The sequence below is a fragment of the Nanorana parkeri genome, unplaced genomic scaffold (genome assembly GCF_000935625.1).
Source record: "Nanorana parkeri isolate BGI_ZX_2015 unplaced genomic scaffold, ASM93562v1 scaffold1346, whole genome shotgun sequence".
Classification (NCBI taxonomy): domain Eukaryota; kingdom Metazoa; phylum Chordata; class Amphibia; order Anura; family Dicroglossidae; genus Nanorana; species Nanorana parkeri.
In genome coordinates, this window is record NW_017307614.1 from 170,061 (window position 1) to 191,269 (window position 21,209).

The window sequence follows — 21,209 nt, forward strand, 5'->3', positions numbered from 1 at the left end:
CCATGGCAGGGGGGGGGGGGGTGGGGTGGAGAGAGCTGTCACGGTCAGGATGCTGAGCGGAGAGGAGAGAGCTGCTGTTGGGATAGATAGTGTAGCTTTGAGGGGCAAGCAGTTCAGGATAATGAGCGGAAAATCAGCCTATATGTGAAATATTTGCTGATTCTTCTGTGTGCAGCACAAACACTGAGTGACCGGTACTGATCACTGGGTGTTTGTAAATAACTTAGGACATAGTAAGATTAGAATGTCCCCAGTTATGAATGAACAGGAAGTGCTCTACATCACTTCCTGTGAATTAATGATTGGGGAAATAGTAATCACTTACTATGTGCTCAGTTTATGAATGGGCAGGAACACTCAGTACAGAGGCTTCCTGTCCATTTGTAACTGGGTAGAGTACTGTGCCTCTTCAGTTTGTGAATGAATAGGAATCCTCTGTACTGAGTGCTCCTGTTCATTTAGTGCTGGGGCTGTAGAAAAAGAGATTGAAGACTCTGTCCTCAATCTTTTTTATTTAAAAAGGGAGATGTCAGAAGTCTGTTTAAAACATGATAAAGCAAATCTCTGTGCCCATAAAAACTAAAGAAGAAAATATATGACCTAGTCTGCTCTAAAAAGGGCATCTAATACTGATATTTAATTTAAAATACATTCAAGGGGACAATTCTGTGCAATGCGTTCATAATCATTAGCAGAATGTAATACGTTAGTGCAGAGACCTTTTCATTAGTCTCTAAAAACTGCATGTTGGTAAGACTTTAAAGCTAACCTACCATGAGAGAAGGAGGGACTGTCATTACTTACCCCCTTTTTTAACATGCAAGTTACCTGCCTGTTGTGCTTACCCTCTGGCTTGTTGGTGCTGACCTGGAACCAGTGTCTATATAGATCTGGAGAGTCGTGTCGAGCCAAAGGTTGTTACCTGCATACTTGTTCTCAGCCAATAAAATATTAAAGCTGGAGAACCAGCATGGCAGTGAGTTAACTAGTATTTCCAACCCAAGAGGTCAGCAATAAAAACCTCTATTTTTTTCATATAAGGTTTCCTTTAAGCTGTATCTAATAAGGGACTGAATGTGTTCCAAAATCAAAATTTGAAACAGGAATAAAGTCTCCCAAAGGGTTCTGTTTACACATCTGAGGGTATTTCCCGTACTTTGAAGAGATTTTCTCTCACTCCCCAATGAGACACAGATGGGGTGCATAGGGTTACAATTCTTCCAGCTGTATCCCATATCTTAGTGTATTTAGCAGAACAACCTCTTTCTTTGTAAAGTACTTTTTTTGTTTGGAAAAGTTTTATTTATTGCTTCCAAAGAGAGAGGGTCGTAGTCAGGGCCTTTTAACTAGCCACCAGTTTTGGGCTGTGAGTAAGGTTTCATGTAGAAAGGCGCGAGTATAGTTGTTAATTCAGGATTGTCAAGAATACTCGGCAGACAAATCTTGGGATCCATGGGAACTAGTGTACCCATTTTGTCATGAAGAAATGTAGTCATCTGTTGTGCGTAACTCTGGATTTGTGGCCACTCCCATAGTAGGCTAAATAAGGTTCCTGGGGCCATGTTGGCATATAGATATGTCAATTACATTTTGGATAATAATTGGGTGAGTTTATCAGAGGCTTATCAGAAATTTTTCAGGAAATGCATCTGTGAACCTTTAAGGCATCATTGCATACTTCCCCATTCAACATCTAGTTCTCGAGGTGTCTGTTTAACATGGGCTGTTGTTTGGGTGGCTTGGTTAAACTTTTAGTTGTGAATCTTAATTTATTAGCTAGTACCCTTTATACCCCTTACTGAGTATTAAAGGGATTTGTTAGGGCTTAGTGATTTTACCCATTCGGACATCTCTTTATCATAGGTCCATATAAATCCAACCTAGTCTATTCACTTGCCCCTTAAAAGAAATCTGTACTGAGGAATTCTAAGATACCATTACTTATATTTCTTAATGAAAAAGTTTCCCAACCATCATGATGATCCTCTGTCTTCATTACTTTCTGAATCAGCAACCAGGCAGGAATTCTGACTTTTCTCACAGCATGTTTCTTCCAGGTCAGGGACTTTAAAACTATTGAAGCTCACCCAAACCTGAACAATTTGTTAACCACCCTTACATGGCAAAATGGGAAAAAACACTGGGCATTCCGGTAACCAGAGCACAATGGGAGTTGATATGGAAAACAGCAGCTAAATCCTCTATATGCTAAGGAGAATCAATATAAGATACTATTTCACTGGTACCATACCCCAGACGTCTTGTACTCTATTTTCAAATCGGGGTCCCCGACGTGCTGGAGAGGAGATGCGCAACGGGGGTCTCTATTCCACATATTTTGGTCCTGTCCAAAGATAATCCCATACTGGAGGATTGTACAGAACACCTTGGAAAAAGTGCTACAGACAAGTCTCCCTCGGTCTCCAATTCACTACCTACTGGGGCTTCCCTTCCCGCAGCAGCTCGCTGCCTCATAGCACTAAATTGGAAACGGGTATCTTCTCCTGCTCCAATAGATTTATACAGAAGAATCAAGGAGGTGCGGACTATGGAAAACCTTACTGCTAGGCTAAACAATACTTTATCTAAGTATGAAAAAGTATGGAAACCTTGGAATGATTTGGAAGACACTATTCTATAGAGAGGGAGAGATCCCACAACGGACCTTGCAGGACCCTTATATCTTGACCCTTGACAGGACTGGAGGACACCCTTCTTGGTATTTGGGATACATTAATGGTAGGAGGAATCGGAGAGATGGTTGGGTATTTGAATAGGCAGAAGACTGTGGGAGACTCAAACCCGAAAGTGCAATAAACAAATAAAGGTCTAGTAGGTCAGGCAACTCGAGAGATATAATCCTTATACTGATGTGATAAAGATATGATTGTGTGTCGGAATGAGACTGATAGGATAAAGAGTTTGTGTTATTTTTTGTCTGTTTTGACTGTTAATTATATTAGGTTTGGTTTAACGCTGCGCCTCAAGTTGGCAAAAGGCGACTGGAATGGTGAGCAGAAATAACTTCTGGCAGAGGCACATTCTGCTTCTGTAGTTATACACACAGTCTATCATATCATTACGTCTTATTTCAGTAGACACCTAAGCACACGATTGAAATTTACCCCAGGGTAAGCTATAGCTGTTTGTAATAAGCTAAGATATTTTGGAAATGACGTGAATCTTCTGTATGTAACCAACTTGTGAATGTAACTTTTGAAAATAAAGAAAATGTTATTCATAAAAAAAAAAAAAAAAACTATTGAACCTGGAGATGACAAGGCAACCAGCAGCCTCCATATTTCTCACTGCGCAGATTTTGCAGTCAGCTAGAAATACCTTCTACAGATGCAGTGTACCCATAGACATTGGGTTTTATTCGGACACATTTGACAGATATCTTAGTTCTTTAAGATCTATTATTTTTAGACTTACATTGACAGTAAAGCCAAATCTGTTTGTTTTTTGTTTTTTATTTTGGAGAGCGTAAGGGTGCGTTATAACCCCTGTTGTTTGCCATCTGTGTCGCATTGGAGAGATTTCCCTTTACTTTCTGTCCCATAGCAACAACAGAAACTGAGAGGAAATCTATTTTCTCTTTCGCCTTCAGTGGTAATGGTCACCAGGACAAATAGAGAGGGTGACTCACCCTACAGGGACATAGACAGCAATAAAAACCTGACATGTTATCTAATCCCTCTCTACTCTATTTAGAACTTAAAAAATGGCTTCAGTTCTACTTTTAGCTCTTCTATGTAAGTCTAGGCCTGTAATATGCAGTTGCAGCCAGCATAGGGAGCAGTGTCGATGTAAACAAAACATGGAGCGTGCCTATCTGATCTCTTTATGTATGAATCTGCAGAGAGAGTAGGATTGTTACGTCGGGGTGGGGGATAAAAAAAAATAGGTGCACTTAACCTTTAACAATTCCTGAGCACAAACTATTAAACTAAGAATTTCACAGTGCAATTTATTTCAGCTTAGAATCACAAAGGGTTGAATCTGCTCAATTCAGTACTCTTCAGAGTATTTGTAGGCATTACTGGTGAAATCGGCAATGAGAACACCAGGCTGTGTTGGAAATAGTCATCTTCTGGTAAACTGTGGCATGTGACAAGTAATTTCACCAGTCTAAGCTTTTTGCTCTATGTAAATTGCATATCTTTTTCTACCAGTTTATCTCCGGTGTTTTGTTAAAATCTCTCTCTTTATCTTTATCTACAGGCAAGATACAGGAAGGAACAGAGTCTGTACAAGCAGTTACCCTATATTCCTCTTATGGAGAACCTCTTAAAGGATGCAACTGATGGCTGTGCAATAGCTGCTCTCATCCACTTCTACTGCCCGGATGTGATTAGATTAGAAGGTACTAATCACCTCAGTTCTGTCCATCAGAAAATGCTACCCTACAGTTTCCCTTTACTTTTATTGTTATCTATATACATGAAAGGGACCCTTTTCAGCCTTTGGTCATTTGGCATTGCTGGCAGTGGCTGCTTCTGGTGTAATTCTTAGCTGTAGCAGCACCTCCATTGCAGCAGCTTAGGCAAAACAAAGATGTCTTAGACCTGGTTCACACCTAGGAGTTTTTGAGCAGTTGGAAAAGCGCTTTTAAATGCCCAACACAAGAAATCCCATGATTTTCAATGGCCCTTGTTCACACCTGATTAGAAAAATGGCAGCATAGACTTCAATGGAAATGCCCAAAAATGCGCGCCACAAGCAAGTTACACATTTTTGTGAGCGTTTTTGGACGTTTAAACGAGCGTTCTTCAATTGCACACAATGTTTCATAAGCCACCAGTAAAAACGCACATCAAAATGTGCACGATGCGCAAATAAACGCATGCTTCTCACGCGAGTACATACGTGCAAAAATGGTGCCGCCTAGGGGTGAACCCGGCCTTACTTGCCTTGATGCATTTTGTGTAGCGTACAGCAAGTACACAGGAAGTGAAGGGATGAGAGTAAGACGCCCCACCCCCCATTGGACGTTGCAGCTGGGGGGGTGGGTCTCACTTATAACTACTGTGCAGGGGATTTGTGAGTAATCGATGCATCCTATCGAATCCACCACTGAAAGAAAAAACATTTCCAATGAAACAAATGTTGTAAAAGTTTTTTTTTCTCTGAAAATAAAAACTTTAGGTTCTTTATTTCCATCAGCCTCCTGTGCTGGGCTCTTGTACATAACCACCTGTACATTGTAAATTCCAGTGTGTTTCTCCTGCCAGGGAGCCCCATGTGCTCTGTACAGCCTCCCATAAAAGTCAGTGGCTGTATGCGGTTATACACGCACATCTGTACACATTCATGGGTTTATGCAAGTGCGCTTTCACGAACATACAGCAGGTAACGTTTTTTGGAGGCTGTACAAAGCACCTGGGGTTCCCTGGTAGCAGAAATATGGCATAAGCAAGCAGTGAAAAAGACTTTGGCTGTTCTATTCAGGTAAGTTAGTCTAGTCAGGAAGTCTAAGGGGAGTGGTTAATCATATTTGTAATGCAAGTACGCTTAGCCTTTTAGAACAAAACATTAGCAAGACAACTAGCATTTATTTGCACAGCAAAGCCTTACAAGCTGCATCCAGCGGTTTCAGACTTTTTTGGCCATGGCCTCTATGGTTATATTGTCTTGTTGGGTCATAAACCCTATTCCATAGAAGCCATGGTTTTCATATACTGCATGGATGATGGTCAAGAAAAGCTGGAAACAGCTGGATGCATTTAGGGATAATTGACTCTATAATATTAGGCTATATTTGCACTATACACCTGCCATGATATGCATTAAATGATATACATGGTTCCACCTTCTTTATTTTCATTTTATTTTTTGGGGAACAGAGGCCAGTAGTTCACCAACTTCCCTGGTTTACCGAATGTGCATTTGGCTATTGGGGCATAAAGAAATTATTTGCATGGCAACACCCACTGTCCTGAAATGAGCAATCATTCTCTTACTTTTGGGATATGTAATGAAATGAGACTTGTGAATACCTTCCGTTTTAAGAAAGCTTTACTGTGCTATACACTGATTCAGTTGGAGAGCTTTTGGATTTCTTTATGCTGGTCATACACCAGTAGAATTTTTAGGTTGAGAACAATTGTGAAGGCATTATCGAATGGTCCGGAAATACGACAAACTTATGTTTAGAAATCTGCCTGTGTACCATTGTATGGCCAGTTTTAGTCCCTTTTTTTCTTGAGAGGGGGGGCAAGGCACTGGTTGGAAACATCAACTTTCCTGGTTTAATTACATAGTTGAGCTTGGTCACCCAATTTGTAGCCTGTAGACTGGGCTTACAAAAATATACTGTATGTGTGTATGAAAGCTCTTTTGATGGGATATGGGTTCAGTTTGACTTTTATTTGCTTACTGTACCTCTATCAACAGTGTAATCATGCTGGTTTCACATGTTAAAATGAACTTTGTGTTTTACAGCCCTATTTAGCTTTTTTCCCCTCCTTGGACTAATACCGTTTTCTATCATTTGACCTTATTTTTAGCTTCTTTTTCAATAATTGTGTCTGATACGTTATTCCTAGTATGGAGCATGTACCACCTGTGTTGAACACACTGAAGGTGGTACACAGCCTTGGAAACTGAACTACTACTACTCCAGACAACAAATGAAACCAGTAAATGAACTGCAACTACTATCCAGCAAACTCTGTGGTTGTGTTAAAGGGAGAAAGTGTGCTCAATTTGCATGTATCTGAATTATTTGAATTATTATCCCACTTATTATAAGAAGGAGATATCCCATTAACTGGGGAGATTTATCTACTTGGCTGGGTGCCTATTTAGTGAATTATCCAGGTGAAGAAATGCAGGCAAGCCACACTTCATTTTAGCATTTTTGGCAGCACTTAAAAAGAGCCACCTGCCCACCCAATGATGACCGGACATAGCAGTCCCAGGAAGCCATTGCTGGTGATGGGCGGGCATTATCACTTTTTTGTCCCTAGACAGGACAGGACAGTGCAGTGTTCAGATATGGAGGCCAGATGGCAGTTTGGTTTACACAATGACCAGACTTATTGCACTTGCATTCAGAAAGCATTTCCCTATTGATTTCTGGTAACAATAGTAACAATATTACAGACATCTTAAATGTAATTCCATTTCCAGTACATGTGTGATTTTTGTGCATGTTGACATTTAATGCAAGTATTTTTTGTTTATTTTTGTCATAGATATCTGCTTCAAAGAATCAATGTCCCTGGCCGACAGTCTTTATAACCTCCAGCTAATCCAGGAATTCTGCCAAGAGTATTTAAATGGATGTTGTCATTTTAATTTGGAAGACATGCTATATGTTGCATCCTCAATTAAGGTCAGCATTTATTTTACTGTATTAAATCTCATTTGGACGTTTACTTTAAATTGGCTAAATGCATTCCAAGTACATCAAAACAAAAGGTGTGCCGAGTCTTGTAGTTCATTTTCTTTAGAAATCAGCCACAGCCTGTGTGGAAAAGGCCATCTCCTGCCAGTATGCTGTAAAAGACCCTTACTCTCATGCTGTCTGCTGAGTTATACCTATAGCTCCTGATACCTGCTGTTTTGGAGAGCTCTAGGTATAACTCAGGAGAGGCCGTGTCAGACCCCTACAGAGACTACTGGTTCCATACAGAGAATAAATGTCCATCTCTACAGCATGATGGCAAAGGGCATCCTTTTCTGGAAAGGCATTCGCTATTTAAAAAAAATTAGATTTTGCACACCCTTTGTGCTAACATGATTCAATTAAAGTTCATTTGAGCTTTAAGGTGAACCTATGAGTGTGAAAATGTTACCTGCCATTGCTTAATTGTTCTCAAATGGTGTGAGCTCTAGACCAGTCATCCTGATTATGGCTTGATTACTTTGAGGGTCACTGATCTGGAGCCAGCATGCAGAATGGGGCTTTGTACTGGCTACATGCTTGTTACAGGTTGCTAACTCCCTAAGTAGTTAAGCCAGGTATAGGATAACTTTCGTATAGACTAAACCTTTGAATTGCAAGTCAGCAAAGGCATCATATATTTGTCCTGATCAGATTTCCTTAATGTTTAACTCCAAGCACAAGACAAAAAAAAGCTCTTGCAGTGGGAGCCCCTTCGCACTGCAAAGGTTAATGACTTGTTAAGTCTAGGGATGCAGGAAGGAGGAGTAATACTTATGAACTTTATTGTCTACTGCTGGCTTCAACTCCTTAATTCTAGAAAAAGTACAGAGCTGCAGAATATTGTAAGGAATTGTGGCTTTGATCAACTAAAGAACAGAGAATGATTCTTTCACTATAAATGCTTAAACCAGATTGGGGTCCATAGATGAGAAGAGAGAGGGCTGTATGTGGCCCTTCAAAAACACCACTTTGGCATGCCTGACCTAACGTAAATTTACTAAAGCCCTGACTATAATACTGAGTAGGGCTGCAGCTAACGATTATTTTCATAATCGATTAGTTAGCCGATTATTAAGTTCGATTAATCGATTAATCGGATAAAAAAAAAAAGCGGCGAGCGGGAAATTTGAATTTTAGCCGACGAATCGACGATGGAAAACGTTGACAACGTTTTCCATCGTCGATTTTAATCGACTTAATCGAATAACTGTTGCAGCTCTAATACTGAGCCAAACTAATTCCTAATGCTAAAATAGAATACTTTGCCTTACCCTGTGGCAGGAGCCGCTGCGCTGAAATCTTCCAGTTTTATACTAACAAGTACTATTGTTGAGTATTTTCAGTATAGAGCTGCCTTCTCATGCTCGGAGAGCCCAGAGTGCCTCCTGAGGAGGTGAGTGTGATGGGCAGGGATGCTTAAAACATACCCTTTGGTTGATAAAAAATAAGAAGACAACTTTGTGGAAGGGAATGTCTTTCCTCCTTCTCCAGGTGGCACAGCTTCCTGGAATCTCCAAGTGCAGCATTGTATGCTTATATTGACATTCAGTTGGTCTGCCGTGGTAGGGCGATGTTGTGAAGGTGGTGATGCTACTGCAAGGGGATATGGAGCGTGATTGTAGACACAAACCCAGTTTGGAGGGCCAGTTTCTCCAGTTAGTTTAAAGCTGACCCTGCGTTATTCCCCACGACAATACCTTTCGGGCTTTTGTTCCACCTTCCACTTGTCCCCTTTGTGGGGATGGTGCGTGAGTCCGCTGTTGTTCAAATGTATAGCTCTCCTGGTTTATATGTCTAAAAATCAAAGTACCTCCTTCCCTTCTTGAAAAAGCATATAGCAAAATGCATCGAAGATCAGGGTCACCCCCATTGGTGAAATCATAATCTTTAAGTGTTATTGTTGTTTATGATAATCCACTTAATTTGGGATGTATCAAGCTTTTCTCCTGAATTATGGGGGATACCTGGGAGGTTACTTTTTATGCCATATAAATCATAAAAACACTGAATTATGTATTTTCTGATGCAGATGTGTCTGCAATCTTTTAATGCCTTTTAAAATTAGTAAAAACAATAACATTATAGAATTTTACCATTGTGTGGTTTAGTGCCTTCAAAAAACAAACCACCTTTTTGGTGTGTGTGCATGTGATATTTATATTGGCATTCTTAGAAGAATTATAATACCTGATGAATGGACTTTTATCTCCAGAAATGTGCAACTTGCTGAATTCAACTGAATCCTTGCTGCCACTGGCCCCAGTTAAATGAACTCTGCCAATTTGCCTAACATAGGTGCATTGTATGAGAGCTTTTAATTATTACAATCCATTTCACAGGTATTGAATGTTTCCAAAACTGTTTTGGTACCAACAGTGACCGCTTCTTGTGCTCTGAAGGACTGTATAGCTTACTAGCTACTTGCCAAGCACAGCATGTGTTGAGAATCACATACAGAAATGCTAGATGCAGCCTTTCTTTCTGGTTGCGATCTGCAAACATTTATCTGATGCATGCTGTGGATTTTCCTTTTTTCAATTCTGAAACCGGTTAACTTTGTACTACGGAGAATCTTCATATATTTCAGCAGGTATTAGAGAATGTCTGATATTGCCAACAGCATTTAGTTGATGTTGACGTCACTGGAATTTTCCACCTACTCACCATTTCACTATTGATCTAAGACCACGTTTCCACATCTCTAATTTATATCTGATGTTTGTTTTGACAGGCCAATTACTTGGTATTCATGGCTGAGCTTTTCTGGTGGTTCGAAGTGGTAAAGCCTTCATTTGTACAGCCAAGAGTTCTCAATCCTCAAGGTATTGTTTCTGTATTTTAGACAATAGCTTACAAAATCTCATCAGCACCTTGTAATGTTTGGTTGTTTAAAATTTTCAGAAGCATCTATAAGCAAGGGTGCATGATTACTCCATAAGCTAGAATTCTTATTCCATGTGGCAAAGCAGAATAGGTGCAGGGTGTAGTGCTATAACAGCTGCTCAAGCATTTCCCTCTCTAGTGGTCAGAAGCAGCACTGCATTTAAATCTCATCTGACAATTTATGTGTTTTTGTGTGGAGTTTATACATTTATGTGGAGTTTATACAATTTGAGTTTGTGTGGAGTGATTATACAAAAATGAAATCATTTCCTTTTAGAAATGGCTGGAGTTCTGCTCAGTGTATCTAACCCCCAAAAACAAAAATGTAATATCATTGCTGCGTACAAATCCTTAGATGTGACGGCTGCATTAGTTTTTCTTGTTCGTTTTTTTTATCCTTCATTTTACCTAGTGATATGGCCAGTAACACATCTTTTTTTAGGATGTCTTCACTCTATGGAGACTCAACAGAGCCACCCTTGGACAGCAGCATTGTCCACCCTGCGGAGAGGGAAGTGTAAAGGTGCCCATACACTGCTCGATTCTCGTACGAAAATCGGGCGAAATCCCACGATTTGTACAAGAATCGAGCAGTGTGAACGAAGACGTGCGACCGTTTCTACTGTACGGTCGCACGTCTTTTGTCGAACCAACATGCTCGAAAAGCCGCCGAGAATCGTACGATTCTCGGCGGGTTTCTAGCCTGCTCGTCCGATAGCTGCGGAACGGGCCGGTGTGCGCACGCGCACACTGCCCGTTCTGCATTGCGGTCATCGGAAGCCCGCCCCTCAGCGGGGCGGGCTTTCGATGATCGCAAGTACGATCTGCCCGTCCAAGGTGGGCAGATCTTACGAGCTTTCAATAAGCATACGACCATCGCAAGACAAAAGTCTTGCGATGGTCGTAAGCCGAGCTACACCCTTAAGGCTGACCATACACTGCTCTGTTTTTCACGTTCAACCCGCGAACTGAACCAGAAAAATAGAGCAGATTCCTCCATCAACACTTAGAAGTGTGTCAATCGAGGAATCCCACTGTTTGCATTGTATTTTGAGAAATACAATGTCCAAATACCTGAACATAGCCGGCGGCTCATTGGCTGCCAGCTCTGATCGTATGAAGATTTTCCGGCCAGCTCCTTCGATCAGCTGATCAAGGGGTGCCGACTGAAAGGGTACTGACAGCAGCACACACTGTGCAAATTTCAGCCAGTTCCTCAAAAACTGTCCGGAATTTGCACAGTGTATGGGCACCCTTAGATGGACTAGCAGATTTTGGACTTTCAATTAAATCCGAACTCCAGCTAACACTTTTTAAGCAGTTAAAGCAACTGTTGTTTCTATTTCCTTTTGTGGCTAATCTGGTTTACATAAGGGAGTAAAAGCATTGTAAACACACCCCTGTCAGTGTTAAATGGTTTGTCTGTTAGTCCTCTATCTGCCACGTTTGTTGTGGCTCGGGGGTAAATTTTCCGTACCAAAAGCGGTAACCCCGAGCTACACTCGGGCTTCTGCCGGGTTCCTTCCCTGCGAGCGCCGGCATTGCAGGGGGGCGGAACCAGCGAGAAATTCAAAAGTGAAAAAATACTGAGATAATCATACCGCCAGGGAGGTTAAAGGAATTTGAAAAAAACAGACATACTGGCCAGACGACCAGGTGAAAATAAAGGAAAAAATAGCCTAGATTAATAAAACGAATACAGCCATCACTTCTACGGATTGGTAAGCTGCCATATATTACATTTTTGCTCTGGGGTTTAGACACACTTTGAATGGCTCACAAAACGTGATCTAAGCTATGCTGAAACCATTAATGCTGCTGATAAGAAATGTATTTTAATGTTTATATTAGTGGAACCAACTTTATTGGCTGTATGCGCAACAGTCTAGGGGCTTATTTTATAAACCTTTCACAAAGTAGCTGTATGGTCACAAGGTGGAACTCCTCCTATGCTCCTCAGCTCCATCTAGTTGCCATACAGTACTGCAAATCCCCTTTGCACAGTGCAGAGCTGAGCGCACAGTTTATAAATCATCCCCATTACTTCCTGCTGATCAGACCTTCACAGTGGTTAGGGGGTAATTCATAATACACTTAATTTAGTTACATGTTTGGGATATTTTGCTTGAATGGCTGCTTATACCCCACTGCTGCATTTTATTAGGTTAAAATTAAAGAAGAACTCCATTAAAGAAGAACTCCAAGATTTATTAAAATTAACCTTTGTAGTGGGGCTACCCCTGAACTGCAAGGGTTAAGAGCTCCTTTTAGACTAGAGATGAATATATACCCACCTGACCTCCGTCCCGCTTGGCTGCTAAATAGGTCCTCCGCAGCCTATTCTCCCCCGAGCTCCACAGGTCTAAGGACCTGTGACGTCATCACATCTCATGCAGGTCCAGGTACATATCACAGCTGAAGTGGAGGTGCAGAGGTGAGGAGCAGTCACTGCCACAGGACTGAGGATCAAGTAAGTCAAGTATATCTTCTTTATTTTCACTCTTAGACCAAGATGAGCACTTAACCCTTGTTAAGTGGGAGCAACTCCACTGCAAGGGTTAATTTTGAATAAATCCTGGAGTTCTTGTGTAAGATCTTTTACTTGACAATGCTCAAATATGTAATATCTAGTGTTTGATTCAATCTGAACAGCAGTTTCCAGCATGAGTACGCTGGATTTGCTGGGCTGGAAAAAATGTTAAATTTTATATTTTAATAATAAAGAAATGTATGATTGGCAGAGTGGCACTGTAGGTTTAGTGTCAGATTGGCCTTCTGCCATGAGACACCTGGGAACAGTGGAACAAAAATGGAAGCTATAGCTCTGTATACATATAACTTCTGTTGGCTTGTAACTATATATTCATAGCCCATGTGCTGTAACTATTTTGTATTTCTGAAAAACCAATAAAAAAACTTTTATTGATAAAAAAAATCTACATTAAATTAAGTGTACCCAAATGTAACACTTCTGTAAAAAAGCGTACAGCATTAGAATCACCATTGGCAAAATGTAGCTTTGAACATGCATGTGTTGTATATGTAAAACACATTCACTGATGTGTTAAGAATTAGATATTTATTGAGCCGTATCCAGGGCTGTGATTCTAAAATGTTGTTTTTTATTGCGAAGAAAAATAAATCTGCCTTTGTTCATGTTTCACTTTTCAATACTGTTTTTAGACCCATTGAAGTCTTCAAAATCATCGCACTTTAACAGGAGGCATACACTGGGAAGTTCCTCGAATGCCAGGTACATGTAAGATCTATTTGCTTTATTATTGGGATTGGATATCAAAATGCACAGCTTAGTTCAATGTATACCGGTTAATGTTTTATCTACCCGCCTGTTTTATCTATCACACATGTTTCAGCCTGCTGAGCCTTAGCACAGAGTTGGCAGGTCTGGTCAGTATGTGAAGCACCACAGGAGTGGATACTCCGGAGTGGGGGTCTTAAAAAAATATACTCTGGCACATTTATAAAACACAGCAATATGTGCACATTTATCACAGACTGTTCTGTAGAGAACAGTCTAAATGACTTGTACAATGCAGGAGTAAACACTCAGGTGTCCTCTGGAGAGCATTATCTGCACTCAGATGTATTATATAGGGCCCATAGTGTTGGTAGGGAGAATTCACATGCAAATAGCCCCTTCCGAAGGGAGGAAGGACATCTGAGTAAGCCTGGAAGAGAGGCATTACCCCACTGCATGTGTTGTATTAGAATTTCCACATACCTAACTGCCGCTGCACTTTATGGACTACTTTGTGAAATTGATTCTTACTACGGCTCTCATTGAGGGGTATAGGGGAAATACAGATGTTCCCTTTTTGATGGTCATAATCGAATACCACCAATATTGGCAACCGAGTATCCATCACTCCCAAATTACATGTAAACCTATATCCTTTGCGGGGTTGTTTGGCAAAGAAATGACACAAGAATGTGCTAGAGTATATCCAATTAGGGGATTAGGTTGCTTCGCCTCTTAATACATTTATTAGTAATTACTTTTTTTATTTTATTTCAGAAACCCACAAGATGTACCATCATTGCCTGGTCAAGGTAAGGATCCAGCTTGATCAATTTGGTTGCAGATCAGCTAATGTCAAGGCTGTGTATTTAACACTATATAGTTCAAGAGTCTCTTTATGAGTGTTTATTTTGGACATGGACGTAGGTGGCTAAATTATCAACTTGCTTTTTTGTGTTTATCATAATTATAAGATCGCAAGATAAACAACCAGTGTTCAATAAGAGCTCACAATTTCAGTAAGCGAGTTTTGGTTGGTTGGTTGCTATGGTGGGTAACTGCTTGATATGTAAGAATAGCATTGTATAAAGAATGAGCTTTTAAATGTGAAACATGGCATCGGAACCTAAAGAGTTCTGCCAGTTTGGCAATTTGTCAAGGGAAAGGTGCTGGGGCTTGATTTATCTTCTTTAAAATGCCTATATAGCTGTGTATGGCGAGCTATACATTTAGCATTACGTGTGTATGTATGGAAGAAGGAAAAAGTATGTTTACTTCTAGGTCTGAATGTTTTTGAGAATACATGTAACACTTTTTTGTTTCCTATATTTGCATTTTTAGCTGCTATTCGAAGGTCGTCATCTATGTCATATGTGGATGGACAGGTTGGAACTTGGCCCAAGGAAAAGCGGTAAGTAAATTGAGAAATCTTAATACATTTCCATTTTCAGTAGGCTTTATATGCAAGCTTTGTTTTTATATTTGAGTGTGTTTAGTGATCATTATGAAACGCTCAGCCTCATTTTGGGTAGTGTTCTTTTAGACTATGTTCACATGTGAGGGGAATTTATCAAAATTGGAGCAGAAAAAATCTGGAGCAGCTGTGCATGGCAACCAATCAGAGCCTCTCTCTCATTTTCAAATCTTAACTGACCAAACTGAAGAGAGAAGCTGATTGGTTGCCATGCACAGCTGCTCCAAATTTTGTCTACTTCAGTTTTTATAAATTCGCCCCCGTGTCTCTTCATTCATTATTTCGCTCCATTTTAATTTCAACTTTTTATTTTAACTGAAGACTTGAACTACATTCAGTGTGCTGAAAAATATTTGCAATATATTCCGGTCTCCAGTCAGTTTTAAATTGGCTGAAGATAATGCAAATTTTTTATGCTAAATATAGATAATCAGTATTGATAGCCTTTTTGCAAACCAGTATACCGCATTCAAGCTACACTTATTACCTCCTTGCTATGCTAACTGTATCTATGCATACAAATTAAGAAGGAAGAATTTGTAAAAATGATTCCTTTTAGAACTAGAAATTATTATATTAGTAGTTGTCGTTGGTGGGTATGCAAGGTTTTTACTGACATCTACTCCTTTTTAACTTTTACGAGCATGAGAACATTTTCTGGGAGACCCATGAGAAACCCAACACAAATGTCTTACAATCCCATCAGCATCACCATTATATATCTTCACTACTCCTTACATATTTAATACCTATGTGGTCCCTCAGGCCAGGATTTGCACCACTAAAACCCCCTCCTCCTGCTTTTTTTTTTTTCTTTTCTGTGTTCTCCCTCTTTTTCATCCTCCACCCATTTCTCACTACACCCTCCCCTCTATCTTTTTCACCTTATTACTCACAATCTTTTCCCGATCTTCTCTTCAACTCTATCCCCCTTCCTACACTGCTCTATTCTTCCATAACACTATGCTTTTTCAACTTGCTAAATTGTTTTATTACTTATGGAAACTCCAACAACCCAACGTCAAGAGCCTATAAGAAGGAATACACCTAAGGCCTGGCACCGTATATACACTATATTGATGATACCATGACTTGTCTCTACATTATACATGATTTTGTGCCCAAGAGGCTTTCTAATGTTGAAAGTGAAAGTTTTCCTTCTGTTACCTCACAATCCAATAAAGAATATTGTAAAAGTTGTTAATACATTGGTTAACTTGTTTCAGAAGCAGGAGGTGTAATTTTCCCATGTGTATATAATAATGAATGCAGTTGGATTACTCTGCCATCACACTTAATAGTCCAGGATTGCTTTATATATGGCATTTTTATCCCAGGTTAAGATTTTACTACCTCCTTTTAAAAGATTGGTGCATGTCAGTTCTGTCATATTGTGTAGTTCACCTATTGCCCCAAGGTTGCTTTATCATGTCTTTTTAAAATATTTTTCTAATTTTAGATCTTCATTGCATGGTGTGTCTTTTGATATATCTTTTGACAAAGAGGATGGAATGAAAGTCACAACCCCAAGCAGACCAATCCGAAGGTCAATTAGTAATGAAGGCTTCTCTCTCAATCTCACTCGGGTACCCAAACACATCCGTAAAAATCTTTCCTTCCAGCCAATTAATGGGCAAGGGGAGTCAGCTGGCATTAGTGAAGAATGGATTTCTGTTCCAGAAAACTATAATGATTTATCACCCACCAGCAACCAGTTGGACTCATTTGATGGTGATGAAAACATGAGGCCAAATGGACCAGTTGAAAATAGGGTCAGTATAGATCAGCTGGACTCTCCAGTAGAACCCCCAAGCATAGAAGAAGCACTTGAGATAATTCACAACCCAGAAAAGACATCTGTTATAGGTGATCAGATGAACAATGGTTTTTTCCTTCATAGCAATGATGTAAATTTGAGCCTGCAGCTATCCCTACAAGGTCTTAAAGACACGAATATAGACCTGTTTGAGAAAAAAGAAACATTAAGTCCTGTTACCGACAATACAGAAGTAGATACTGGAATTCATGTTCCTTCAGAAGATATTCCTGAAACCATGGATGAAGATTCTTCTTTGAAAGATTATACTGTAAGTTTAGATTCTGACATGGAAGACCCTCTGAAACTGCACCAGGACTATGTTAATCTTAACTCCAATCTTAGAGAAGCAGTTAGTCCTTGTCCCAGCTCAGTAAGTGGCAAATCACAGGCAGGCAGTTCAGCGTCTTCCAGCTCTGGAATCAAAATGACCAGTTTTGCAGAGCAGAAGTTCAGAAAACTGAATAATGCAGATGGGAGGAGTAGTGGAAGCAGTTCCCAAAAAACTACCCCTGAAGGTTCTGAACTAAACATACCTCAGGTGTTTGCATTTGGCCAAATTCAAGAGGAAAACCCTTTACCACCGAGCAAAGACACTACACAGCTGTTGGCATCTGAAGTTGTTCAGCTGAGGATGAAATTGGAAGAAAAAAGAAGGGCTATCGAAGCACAGAAGAAAAAAGTAGAGGCGGCATTTACTCGCCAGAGGCAGAAAATGGGTAGAACTGCATTTCTCACAGTGGTTAAAAAGAAGGGAGATGGAATCACTCCCTTACAAGAAGAAGTGGGAATTTCAGAAAATGAGAAGATTCCTCATGGAACATCTGAAGCAAAGGAACCAGGAACTTTTCATGGAAGCAGTGAAAGAATAAAAGTAAACAGTAATAAATCACCTAGATGGCTGAAATCCCCAACATCGCCCATAGATACTGAGAAAGCTTGGAGTCTTGTAAGTCCAAGTGAAGAAAACATGTCTGAGGTGGATGTAGTGGAATATACACATTCTATTGAAAAATTAAATTCCTCCTTGAACTTTCTCCAGCAGGAAATGCAGAGATTAGCTTTGCAGCAGGGCATGTTGATGCAAATGAGGGAGAAGCAGGCCTGGGTTATCGCTCCACCCCAACCTTCCCCACAGAAGCAGCTACAGCGAGAGACAAAACCAGCAACAAAACCCTCTGTTACATGGTCTCCAGTCCCTTGTTTTACCATGGAATCGCCTCGACAAACTCACAGATCACCCCAGGCTTCAGTGAAAAGGACTGGGTCCTTCTCTTCAAAACCCCAGAAAACTCCTCGTCCCAATGAACTTAAAATAACACCTTTAAACCGTACTTTAACACCTCCACAGTCCGTAGATAGTCTTCCTCGTCTGCGAAGGTTTTCTCCAAGCCAGACTCAGACAAGATCATTTGTATACTTTGGAGATGATAAAAATCCTGGAACACTAGAGCAGGAAGTTAAGTATGATCTAGAGACTGGTAGTGACATTTCCAGAAATGAGGAATCTTGGAAAGGAATGTATTCTTATCAAACTTCTGCAAATAGAATAGAAGTAGAGAAAAAGCCAATTAAATCAACAGTGTCTGAGGTTTTATCCCAGCCTATTAAAGAAACTGTATGTGTAACGCCAAATGATGAAACATTTAGCCAGAGAAGCTTCTCCACCTCCAAAAATGCAAGTCTGATTGAAGTCCCCCTCTCAAAGTTACAGCCTCCAAATGAGGTACCTGAAGGGGATGAAGTGGAACCAGAGAAAGATCCTGTCACTGAAGACCAGAAAGTTTGCTGTGGCTTCTTTTTTAAGGTTGGTAGACTTACTCTTCCAATAGATTTCTTGCGTTTATTTCTTTGTCATATTACCTATTGGAGAAATGTGTTGCAGTTGATGGAAGGCATCACTGTTTTTTTTGAAAAATAATTTTTATTAAAGCTTTTGTTTACAAGTAACAATATGCCACAACATTCGCACTCACAGCCGTGAGAGCACACATAAAGTGCAACAATTCAACCCCGTACTGACCATTCCCAACCATGGGGTTTACTTCTTATCAACATAAACATAATCTCCACCGCAATATCACCAACTTCCTGGCACAGTATAACAAAATTCCCATGAAGGTCTGTCTCGCAATGGTAGGAACCAGGTGTTCCTTTAGCCCTAAAATACATGTACTTACATCAGGATTAAAGGGCACATCAACAAATTGTGACATAAAATGAGTAACTTCGAGCCAGAATGGTCTGATTCGCGGGCAGGTCCACAAAATGTGGATAAGACCCGCCGGTGAATCAGAGCAACTCCAACACTCAAAGCCGCTGCCCCCATAAATGCGGGCTAGTCTCGCCGGAGTGTAGTACACCCGATGTAAGATTTAAAATTGAATGAGCTTATCTCGGGCAGACACCAAGTGGCTAAAGGGGTAATCCAACACATCCTCCCAGTCCTCATCCGTAAGCGCAGGTGCATCAGCCAGCCAAGGGCCTTTACATTTAAGTGCATGTACCAAGGATGTTTGAAAAAGATGCCTATACACCTCTGACAGCGGTTTAGTGAGGCATTCTCTGCGCAAAAATGTCTCCAGACGAGACATCTGTACTACGCAAGTCAACCCCCCGAATTCGCCCTGGAAGGCATGTCGCAACTGTAGGTAGCGGAACAGATAGGCCCTAGGGACGTGGTATTTCTCCTGTAGTTGGTCAAAGGTTAGAAGTGTATTGTTTAATGTAAGCTCTCCCAGCGTTTTAATTCCCATTCCAGGCCAGACATGAAAATTGGGTATATTTAAGAAGTGGGACAAAAGCGGGTTTTTCCAGATGGGAGTGTGCGGAGACCACCCCTGAGGGGTCAGACTCAGCTGCCTGCAAACGGACGACCATGCCATAATCGTAGCTCTCATAGACACCATGAGTTCATATGGAGCCCTGAGACCCCTCAAAGGAAGTCCAGCCAGAGCTGCATATGATCCCAGCGAAGCAGCCTCCACCACCACTGCTGCGTCCCCAGAGTCACCTGTGAGCCACTTGTGCAGTACCACCATTTGACCAGCTAAATAATACTTTTTGAAATCTGGGACCGCCAGACCCCCCCTACAACATGGCTCCTGTAAGATGGACAACTTAATCCTGGGAGTTCTGGAGTTCCACAGAAATGAGCTAATAAGGGTATTCATTTTCCGGAAAAAGGATTGCGGTACCCAGACTGAGGAGTTCCTAATATAGTACAGGAAGACAGGCAATATTTTCATTTTGATCAGGTTAACCCTGCCCACCAGGGACAGGGGGAGATGTTTCCAAGACTCCACCCGTGTCTTAAGCTGGGACAACAGCGGGAGAAGATTGAGGGTGTAATAATCCCTAACCGATTTTGTGAGATGGACTCCTAGATAAGTAATTTTTTCAACCCACTGTAAAGAGAGGGAGCTATCTGCACTTGACCGGGTCAGTGGATCTAGGGGGACTACATGGGACTTAGACCAATTTACCCGCAGCCCCGAGAAACCTGCAAAGGTGTCTAAAATTCTCAGTGCGGCCTGTAGTGACAGGCCCGCATCTGCCAGGAAAAGGATAAGGTTGTCCGCGTATAGCGCTAGTCTTTCCTCTATACCCCCTATTCTTAGGCCGCAGATCCCTCGTGACGAGCGGAGAGCAATCGCCAGGGGCTCCATCACCAAGGCAAACAATCTTGGAGACAATGGGCATCCCTGGCGAGTGCCCCTCTCGATCACAAAAGCCTCAGACAGTAGCGATCCAATTTTGAGGACTGCCCTAGGGGAGCTATACAGAATACTGATCCATCTGCGAAACCCAGGGCCAAATCCCATCAATCTTGGTACCTCCCACATGTATCCCCAATCAACAGAGTCAAAAGCCTTGGCCACATCCAGCGAGGCCAAGGCTCTTGAACCCGCGTTGTCATGGGTTAACTGAAGATTAGTGAACAGTCTGCGCAGGTTGGTGTCAGACTTGCCCGGTATAAACCCGGTTTGGTTAATATCGACCAGGGACCCCAGAACACTTGAGATACGCGCTGCCAGTACCTTGGTCAGTATTTTTAAGTCCATATTGAGCAATGCAATTGGCCTATATGAGGAGCACAAGAGGGGGTCCTTCCCCGGCTTCGGCAGCAGCACCACATGGGCATCCCTGAAGGGGTCAGGCCAGAACCCCCACCTCCAGGCAATCCACATAAAGGTCCCTAAGCCTGGGTCCAATAGAATCAACATACATCTTATACCACTCAGCCGGGAAGCCGTCCAGCCCAGGGGACTTGCCATTAGGGAATGAGGCTATTGCCCGCTGTACCTCCTTCAAGGTAATAGGCCTTTCCAGGAAATCCCTGTCCGCACCTGCCAATTGTGGGATGGTAAGCCCACCCAACAAG

The 21,209-nt window shown here is 41.3% G+C and overlaps 1 protein-coding gene across 1 annotated transcript in view; it reads left to right on the top strand.

Moving 5' to 3' along the window:
- Positions 1 to 21,209, top strand: part of CAMSAP2 (calmodulin regulated spectrin associated protein family member 2) — an 89,415-nt gene that overhangs the window by 50,528 nt on the left and 17,678 nt on the right. Inside the window, exons 6-10 of the mRNA XM_018569511.1 lie at positions 4,225 to 4,366; positions 7,200 to 7,339; positions 10,125 to 10,215; positions 14,877 to 14,946; positions 16,469 to 18,632. Of these exons, the coding sequence (XP_018425013.1) occupies positions 4,225 to 4,366; positions 7,200 to 7,339; positions 10,125 to 10,215; positions 14,877 to 14,946; positions 16,469 to 18,632 (2,607 nt within the window). The remainder of the gene's footprint in view (positions 1 to 4,224; positions 4,367 to 7,199; positions 7,340 to 10,124; positions 10,216 to 14,876; positions 14,947 to 16,468; positions 18,633 to 21,209) is intronic.